Source organism: Diuraphis noxia, unplaced genomic scaffold (genome assembly GCF_037042655.1).
Source record: "Diuraphis noxia isolate RWA-SAM2 unplaced genomic scaffold, SU_Dnox_SAM2 contig0003, whole genome shotgun sequence".
Classification (NCBI taxonomy): Eukaryota; Metazoa; Arthropoda; class Insecta; order Hemiptera; family Aphididae; genus Diuraphis; species Diuraphis noxia.
This window is the reverse complement of record NW_028301713.1, coordinates 72120181-72130676: the sequence shown is the minus strand read 5'-3', so window position 1 is coordinate 72130676 and position 10496 is coordinate 72120181. Positions and strand designations below refer to the sequence as shown.

Below are 10496 nucleotides of genomic sequence, written 5' to 3'. Positions count from 1 at the left end.
TTAGTATTTCTATCATAGACATTAATTGTGGTTCACGCCGTATACCGCGTATCACCTACCAACCTTGTGCAACTTATATCCACTTAATAACCAGGTAACAACCAAATTTTAGTTGAACCAACAGAATATTCAACATTGGTAAATTTATTTTACTGGTTTAATAATAATTTAACTAATAACTAGGCAGTTTTTTGTTCAGGTAGTTTTTTGTTCAGGCAGTAGAAACTAACTGTGTAAACGGGGCCTAGATATTTTTAACTATTGCCGTGTTAACTTAACATCATCTTGAGTAGCGCCGGATTTTAGACATTTTGTGCTCCGGTGCAAAAAGAAATTGGACCCCGTAAAAGGCCTACTATAGTTGGAAATATAGAATATTCTCAAAACACAGAAAAAGAATATGTTTTACGGTAATCTATGATTTTTTTTTAAAAATATCATTCAATAATTTTGTAAGTCCATTTGCTTCTCCGCAAAGATACAATTATTTAGTGTACTTCTTCCACTTGAGTCCTGCATCCTGCTAATCATATAAGTTGATTATTTCATGTCCTTTTGGATCGTATCAATATCAATATCCAATATCCATATAAAAATAAAATTTAATAAAACTATATATAAACTGTGCAAATTAATATTATTATATTCTTGATAGAGGTACGTGTATTTATAAAATTGTTTGCTTTTATTTTGTAACAAAGTTTGTTTCTATTTTTTATTTAATTTTTTTTTTTTGCTGGTCAAAATTAAAATAATATTATAAAACAAACATAATAAATAAGTAAATAGATAGATATCATTCTCAAATACTAAGTTATTTGTGATGATAAAATAATTTATATTAGATTTGTTATCCTATGACTAGACTATATGGATCGGGCACACAAAAATCACTCATAATGAGTAAAACTAATCCGCCAATAGGTCCAACATGCGACACAGAACTAACAATTAAACACATAAATATAAATAATATAATGGCCGAATGTCGATTGTACTCCGAACCAAGGTTGGCTTTAAACATTCAAGAACACTTATCAGAATCACTCGGCCACAACAGACCATCGTTCTCGGCCACCTTCAAGTTCATCAGAAAGGCAGAACTTCAAGGCAAAATATAAACACTTTATAAATATGTCGATGTGGGTAAATAATAACCCTTGTAACCTAATAGCCTATGTCGCAGAGGGTAAATTTTTGTTAGTAAAAATAAATAAATGATTAATAATATTTGTTAAAGGGATTAAGGAATTACTATTAGGTTTATTAATAATTTTCGATCGCTTACTATAATACCTACGGGCTACGATACTTTATTATTAAGTTGTTTAAATTTCAAACAGCATAATTTATTATATCATACCGTTATTAAAATATTTTCAATTTTAAAAGTTTTAATAATTCACAAAACAAATTTATGGCTACAAAATACTGGCGCTCGGGCAGTTGTAGCCAATGTCCCCTTTAAATGCGGCCCTGAATCCCTGATCCTGAGGCCATTAGAACTCTATTATACCTTCCAAAATTATTAGATTTTAATGTTTTTGTCATTTCATTTAATAATTTACGATAATTCTCAGATAAGCAGGAACTCAATGTGTAATGTGTTTTTCATTTTAAAACAATATTCATGTAGTACTAAAATCTACTTTTTAGTATGTACCGAGCCCGTAAAAGTACTTTGTAAATGATTTTCCCTTCTCCATAGTATGCGTAAAACACTTAAGTTGGCTATAGTATTATAACTGTCCCTAAATCGTCAAAAAAAAAAAAAAAATTTTATCCACCACGAACAAATAAGAAAATGGCTACATATTTTGTTATACATATGTGATTTTAATATGTCGTCATTATTCTGTAATATGGGGTTCAAATATAATTTGAATGCGGTGTATAGTTCATGTGTGCCACGTGTTGTCGTATAAGTATGTAAATAAACGTTGAGAGACTTAAGAAAAATTCTAGCTGTATAATAATAGTAGTGATATGTAAAGCAAAACAAAAGGTAAAATCATTTAAACTTCCAGTTAGATACCTTCCCTTGTGTTTCCGTTATCTTAAGAACAGATTTAAAAGTCATCAACTTCAAGTTTTACGAGTTGTTCGCTTAAAAACATCAAATATATCGTAGGTTGCTACACGTTTTAGTGGTATAACGACTATAACGCATAATGCTAATTTGGGGATAGATCTGCTGCAGCCATTGTAACGTGAATAATTTTCTTTTAATACGCTACCGATAACATAATATTTGCGATGAAACAGCTAGGTCGTATGGGTATAATGTTGTTATTGTTGTGATTTATGATTTGTGAATTTATGATATGCATTTATATTACACAACTAAACCGTTAGAAATTTGTACTGACTTCCAGTTTTACTATTGTCGGTATAATACATGGTTTATCAGCATTATTGGCATTTATCGGGTAGGTAACTATTAAACGTTATGATGTTAAAACATGTTAAATTCGAGTGCATGTGCTAATTTCAACGGTTAGGCATATTACCTACTATTTACGAGCATTATTATTACTAACCGTCACGTCGTTTTGGCTTTAAAATTAACGTTATAATATTTTATATTCAAAATATATACTATTGTAAAAATTAAACAGTCATGTTTCAGTCATCAACACTCAGTGTGTTATGCAAAAAACTCCATGATTATCTGATGATTAAAGTTTTTAAAGGGTTATTCATCGAATCCGCTAATAGTCAATACCTATTATGGTCAATATAACAATATTGTAATACCATTTATTTAAAAATAAATATGATTCATAATCATTAATCATTAGGTAAAAAAAGTTATCATATTATACAATTTAATTTAATTTTAAATTATAAATTATGATATAGGAACATGATATTTTACTGAGTACGAATATATAGTTCTATTCAAAACCCTATGCCCCTGTTTTATTAATTTTCTTAAAAATTTTTTTTTATTATTATTAATATAATAATTTACCCTTGGCGATTATAACAAATTTATTATTTATACAGTGTTTATATTTTATTTTGCAGTTTTGCCTCTGTGATAAACTTGAAGATGATTGAGCGCGATGAATTGTTGAGGTCGAGTGATTTTGACAAGTGTTTACGAAGATTTAAGGCCAATCTTGGTTCGGAGTATAATCGACAATCGGTCATTATGTGTTTAATTGTCTTAGATCGGTGCTGCATGTTGGACATGTTGGGGGATAATTTTTACTCATTAGATGGCTATAAGTGATTTGTCATTTGTATGTGTCCGATTCGTAGTATAATAAAATTAGGCTAACTTCGAACTTTCTAGGAAGGTATGTGGGATGTGGCCATACGAACACATCTTGTTTTATTTTGTTGAGTTTTGTGCGCACGGAATTCGAGTTTGCCTGCCACATATTGGTACAATGCAATTTTATTATGGGTTTTAAATATTGTTCGGTTACAAGTTGAACTGCTGTTGCTACAGGGTTAATAATTGTATTTTTTGCTACTTGATCGGACATCTCATTTTCGATGATACCCGAATGTCCAGGTATCCTACAAAGTTCTTAAGCATTTTTTTTGTATATTAATTATTAACAATCTCATATAAAGGCAGCGCATCTGCTGATATTATCCCTTTTTAGTTTTTTATATTTTCCAGCTTTCTTGAGACCAAACGAGGTATTTGTCACATAATATCGAATATCTTTACATTATATTTAATTTTTCTTAACAGAATTACTGGTAATTCTACCTATTTTATATTTTAATTTAATTTAAATGCATAATAATAATGATCATTCTAATAAAATGGCATAATTAATAATAATATTTTAATATATAATTTAATATATTATTTTAAAATGAAAAACATAATGATACCTTTACGATGCCTTTCATGTTTATTGTACATAAATTATTATTTATATTTTAAAATTAGGAAATATGGCTAAATGCCTACCGTATCTAAATCCGACATGGTATAATATATGAGAAAATATACCTGACTTATACTATTGAATTTATATACCTATAATCTAACAATATGATAAGTTACCTAATTATATGACCTACATGTTGTGTTTAGTGTCGAAATCGCCTAATCACATTAATTTTATTATTATATTGATTAAATAGTATTACACTTATTTTATGTGAATTATGAGTAGGTATCAGCGTATTTTCTATATATTATAAGTATTATTAGTATTATATTTTAAGTATGTTTATCCTGTAGACTCAGTTCATTCTGTCATCTGTGTGATATATAATATACAATACAATATATTTATTTCGTTTACCCACGATAGATAACATTTTATCAATATACCTATAGGTACTCAAACTTCATTATCAGTAAATACTCAATGTATATTTTCATTCTTCTTTAGGAATAAATATGTTTGAAAAATTTCAGAACGACAAAATTTAATAAAAAAAGGTAGGTTACCTACCAACCTACTTATCTTACCTAACCTACTAACCTACTAATCTCTATATTAAAATATATTATGTTTAGTCAAGCAAGATAAACTTTTTTTAAACACAAAAAACAAAAATTAAGTTTTTAACAGTTGTCTCTTTAATTTCAAACGAAATGAAAAAGCTTAATTCAACTAGATAAAAACAAAAAAACATTTATGCACCCAGATTTATTGAAGGTTAGAATATATTGACATTTAGTAAGTAATATTTATAGTTATACGAGATTGAGAAACTTGGGAAAAAACAAATCAACTCAATGGATTATATTTTACACTTCGAGAGAGAGAGTGCTTATGAAAAGCACGGGCATGATAGCCTGTTCGTAATATGATAATGTTCAGTAAAAAAACTTTTCATTCTAATTTTCAAATTGTACAAGGCTATATCAATTGCAACGATTAAAGATTTTTTTTTATTTTCGTCCCTTGAATTATTATAAACGTGGTTCAAAAACTTAATATAAAATAAAACCTTACTTACACTTAAACCAAAAAATAATTTTTAATATGCTTACGTCGTTTCATGATCATCAACAATTTGAATATTTTTCCAGTATTGAAAGGATATAAGAAATATTAAGCAAACTATTAAAGTATTAGAATCGTGAAGAATTAAACGTTTTTCACGGAATAGGTTATTGATAATATATGCATACAAGTGTATAAAAAAGATCCTCTTATGTTTACTATACCTGATTTATATTACTCCCTTTAATGGTAATTTACGACAAAAATCCAACAACTCAGCCAATGGCCAAATGCATTAAAACTTGATGTTCTTTATAGAATCTAGTAGTCCCGAGACCCCTAAAAACACGAATTTATAAATATAAAAATACAGGCAGTTACAGTAATTTGTTGTTTCGTGAAGTTTGATTAAAAAAAAAAAATAGCCTTATACTTTATTCATATTTTACGATGTACTCGAACCTATGTCGTGTGAAAGTGTGTACGTGTTTCGAAAATCATTCTCTTATATCGTATCTCTATTTTCCGACAAAATTAATTAAACTTTGAACCTTTTGTGTTATTACTTATAGTTAAATAAATTATTTTAATGGCAAAATAAATATTTCATAAAATATAGCTACTCATAGTAATAATAAATAGGCTTACAGACCATCTTCGTCCTTTGCTCATAAATCGTTTTTTGTTTGCAATGATTTATTATTGAATTCAAATTTAACATATAGGTACTTACTACATAACTCTATGATGAGGTACACAGCTAGACTGAAACCTATTATCTAACTCCATTTTTATAAAAACGTTATTAAGTTACATATTAAATATCTAAACAAAAATATTTGTGCTTATAATAGATTTTATATTACAATTCATAACTTATGATTGTCAAAATTATACACAAACAGCACGATTGGCATCTATAACTATTATTAGTGTGTAATACTGTGTATATAATATAATATTTCACAGCCTAATTTAAACTGTAGACGATTTTCTTGTGAAATGGATATTCATTATTGAAAGCTATACATACCAAAGTTATTTTTTTTCTAATAAAACTAAAGGAAGTCGTTAATTTGTCGGAGATACATCAATAGAACCAAATTTTAAATATTCAATTGAATATTTTCTAAATTTTTTCTTAAATATTTTATAATTACTTACTAAATAATAAATATAATTAATAATAGTTATTATTATCAATAAGTACGAATTTTTTTTGTTGAGTGACCGCAATACTGATTTTTTTGAGGTGACTGAAACTAGTGAACAATGGTTAAAAATGGTAAAAAAAAAGTGATAGTGTCTAGATTTAGAATCTCTGCATTAGGTTCGGGTTACTTGATGAGTTTTTTTTGCAGATCTTGGTTGCGGCGATTCTGCACGTGGCAGTGTTAAGTAGCATTATACAAATTGGATGACAAATTTATTACATGGTTAATTTTATTTTTTTGTGAACGCAAATATAGTATGTAGCGTATGTGATATAACATTCAAGTATCACAAGTTCACTTAGGTATTAAAGTGTAGATACTTTTTTTTGTACCAAAAAAAATCTTCGGCCGGGTGGAAACTGTTTAGCACAATACTAGATACCTATATAATATATATAAATATATTAACTATACTTATAATTTATAATTATAACTTATAAGTACCTTATATTATATTCATAATATTATGGTCACATATTTTTACGCGAAGAAAAAGTTCAGTTTGCAAACTTACTTAGCGGTGGTGTACTTGAAAATAGCCTATATTACTATTAATATTATTTCTATCATTTATTATATAACGAAGTTAGTATTATTTGTTTATCGTGTTATAAATTATTGTTTTCTCTATATTTAATAAATATAAGTGTTTACACGATTTACGATCTAGGTGTGCTGTTGAAATAAATGCAGTCAATTAACATTTTGTGTCTCATATTAACTATATATTCATCTACAGTACCTATATGTATATGAATATTTTATTGTAAATTTGTACGGCCATAACCAATAATACATATACACTGTATATTATACAGGTTAGCCAGAAAGAGCGATTATTCTATAATCTATATAATTGCATGTGAAAATTGCCCTTATCGCTGCCCTACCTCAAATAAATTATAATATTACAATATGTTTAGCATATTTTCCATTTTAATAGAATGCGAATTCTCCAAGTGTATATAACGAAAAGTTAAAAAAAACTTGACAAATTAATCATACGTATTCAGATAAACCTAGTATTTACCTGTAAAAAATATTGTTGTTCATCGTTATTCCAAGTGCCAGCATATGATATTGAATTATTTAAAATAAAACATATTTTATTTACAACTTTATCAATATAGATAATTGAAAACATTTACAATGTGTTTTCAATGAATTATATATGGTTACAAGATAATATAATATAACATATTTTATAGCTTATATAATATGTATAATTGTATTATATTATATTATATTATATTAATATGTATAAATATTTAGTTAAAAATAATTATTTATGCTTAAAATAATATACATTTTCAATAGTATAATAATCATAGAGGTACATTTGACTAGAGAATGACATTTTTATAAAAGTACATGGTTTTTCAATTTTTGTTTCGTACGTGTATAAATAAGAGTCAAAGTTCAAATCATCTATTTCGATTTTATAATATTTATACATAAAGAACAACTCGTTTTTAAAAACGTCAACAAAACACAATCATATTACGATAAATCAACTTTTTAAAACTTATATACATCGTTTTAACATTGTGGGACGTGAGTGGTTTATTCTTTCGTTCGGAGAAAAATACGCAATAAATAATATAACAGGATATATTATTCCGATAGTATAATATGTAAACAGTAACTTGATGGGTTGCTGGAAAAGTGTTAATAGTTTATTTCAGCCGGACCAACGTTTCCCTGCAATCAGCTACACAGCGCGAAACAAGTATAATAATTAATATTATGTTTTATGACTTTAAGCGATTTTCGTTTATAAAACATTTAAACAAATCATTGAGTTGCAGTATCGACGTTTGGGAACTATGATCGTGCAAATTATTTTATGCAAAAATGATATGGAGACGATTCCAAAATGTATGCGCATTAAGACATAAGCCCTATGCCAACAGGTGTGCGTGTTACGGATATACGCTCGACAGTGTGTGTTATCGCGCATATGTGCGTGTTTGAGAGATTAATTGAGTACAGGCAGAGTAAGAAAGTTTAAGAGAGAGAGAGAGAGAGAGAGAGAGAAGAGATATTATAGGAAACCGTTTGTCATAGGAATCGATTCGATCGTATATATCGTATTATTGTATGAAGGGTACAGACATCTGTCACTAACGCCATAGGATTTTAAATAATACAATTAATCGTAACGTAATCTATATAATAACGTTATTGCATTTAATATGCATACGGTAGCGATCGATCGAGTGATGAGTACGGTTTAGCGGCTGATATGCGCATTCCGTTATAATATATTACGTATATCATACGATACATTTTAAGGGGTAATTATCATTACCCGTACATCCCCTTAGAAACACGGTTACCACAAAAAGTTCAAAAGTACACGTGTCGGATTTTTGATATAAATCGTTTGAAAATTCAATGGTGGGAGAAATTGTTACGTGCTCATCGTGTATTATTATACATAATATATATATTATATATATATATATAATAATATAAATAATATTATGCTGTCATTGGGGTCGTTTTTTGTTTACCGTGACTCATGGACAATGTTTTGGGCATATATTTTATAATTTTGGTTTTATAAATGCATAACAATAAAGGTTGATAAATATGAGTGGGTGGGAGGATGAGGGTTACAATGTGGTATTACAAAGCATACGGCTGGGTCCCGGGTCGGGGTGGCTGTTTGAGTAAGCCTACGTAGCGGGCGGCGTGCCTGCACTTGGACACCACCTCCTCTTGGACGAGCGAGAACGACATGGCGATCAGAACCAGGCCGAACAGCAAGTAACCGCAGCACGCGACCAGCTGCAGCTGTCCGTTTTGCGTGTCGGTGCCCTGGAACGATTTTCCCGGTACCAGGTCGCCGAACCCAATCGTGGACAGCGTGACGAAGCAGAAGTACGCGCCGTCTATGAACGTCCAGCCCTCCCATGCGGCGAACACGGCCGCGCCCAGACAAATGTAACCGGTCAACACGAGCAGCACCAGGGCCACCGGTACGCCGGGTGGTGCGCCGTTGCGCCTCTTGTTTGGCCTCTTGCTGTTGGTCGCAGCCCCTGCGGCCGCAGCAGCAGCCGCCGCCGCCGCCGCCGCAGCTACCTCGCGATGATAATGTTCCGAGGCGGTGGCCGCGGCCGTGGTGTTTTGTCGCCGGCTTTTGTCCGCACCTCCACCACGCCGCCGCTGCTGTTGGCGGTTGCCGCTTAGGAGAGGCACTCGGCTGGGCGTCCCGTGTGCTCCACCGTACATTTGGCTGTGGAATACAAAACGATATTATAAAAACAAAGAATGTTAATGAGAAAACTTGTATTATTAGCTGAGCAATAATTTTTTTATCGATAAATATATAAGAAAAAGAAAATCCAACATTTCTATAAACTGCTCAAAAAAGATTAAGTATCTATTGGTCATTCGTTTTTGAACAATATATTATGAAAATCATATGATAGAAAAACATTTTTTTTTTTGCAGGTGAACATCCCGTGGTAAAAATTTGAGCTTCAAACGTTTTGCATAAAAAATTATGTCACTCTCCACAATTTTTTTTTTACCTACTATAGAATATATAGGTGGATAAACTAAATGTTCAAAAATTGAAAGTATAAATTCAAAACTGCTTTAGATACAAAAGGAAATATTTTATACGTTTCTAATAATTACATGATCACTATAGTAGATATTCACAATTTTGAAGAATTTTTTCACAACCCTCATTAAAAAATATTGTGTTTTTACACTCGTCTTTTTTTCTTTTTAACGATAAGAATAACAAATTATATGGAAGTTTGTATTAAATATAGGTATATCAGGTACAACACGTATGATATGTATAATATTTTATTATTATGATATAGTCGATCATTTGAATATTTGTTTATTACCTATTTAATATTTAATGTTTAATGTTTTTGATATCATTACTTTACGGGAGAATACAAATGTTACGTACGTTTTGAAAATTTTCTGGGTAATTTTGTCCATTTATGGACTGAATGGGAACTGCGTCACTATACGTAAATGATACGTCTATAGCCCACATATTATAAACGCGTCAAAAACTATCAAAAGTGTCAAGCACTCATATTATACAGCCGGTCGCACACTCGAATAAATACAATTATTTATTGACACTATACAGATGTCATGTTATCGAAAGCCAGCCGCAAATTTCCAGACCGGAAAGGCGGAAAGCTGTCTTTTGAGAATGAAATAGCCATCTTAATGTTGTATATAAAATTATATATTCTACGAGAAATGTCATTGATAAACACGATCTCCCGATATTTGATAGTGGTCTCAGTGGTGGTTGAGAGGTTGGTAGTTGGTTCAAAGTGACTACGGTGACTTGTAAAATCTAAGTATTTGA

At 30.0% G+C, this 10496-nt stretch overlaps 2 protein-coding genes across 3 annotated transcripts in view; one reads left to right on the top strand and one right to left on the bottom strand.

Annotated features, from left to right (window-relative positions):
- Nucleotides 1-3217, top strand: part of LOC107167937 (rab11 family-interacting protein nuf) — a 34638-nt gene extending 31421 nt beyond the window's left edge. Inside the window, exon 12 of the mRNA XM_089222147.1 lies at nucleotides 3031-3217. Coding sequence (XP_089078273.1) covers nucleotides 3031-3063 — 33 coding nt within the window. The 3' untranslated portion in view covers nucleotides 3064-3217. The remainder of the gene's footprint in view (nucleotides 1-3030) is intronic.
- A 4103-nt stretch (nucleotides 3218-7320) lies between these two features.
- LOC107167932 (uncharacterized) overlaps nucleotides 7321-10496 on the bottom strand; it is a 166709-nt gene continuing 163533 nt past the window's right edge. For both annotated transcript variants that reach the window (XM_089223808.1, XM_089223809.1), the window contains exon 6: nucleotides 7321-9383. In XM_089223808.1, the coding sequence (XP_089079934.1) occupies nucleotides 8774-9383 (610 nt within the window). In that variant the 3' untranslated portion in view covers nucleotides 7321-8773. The remainder of the gene's footprint in view (nucleotides 9384-10496) is intronic.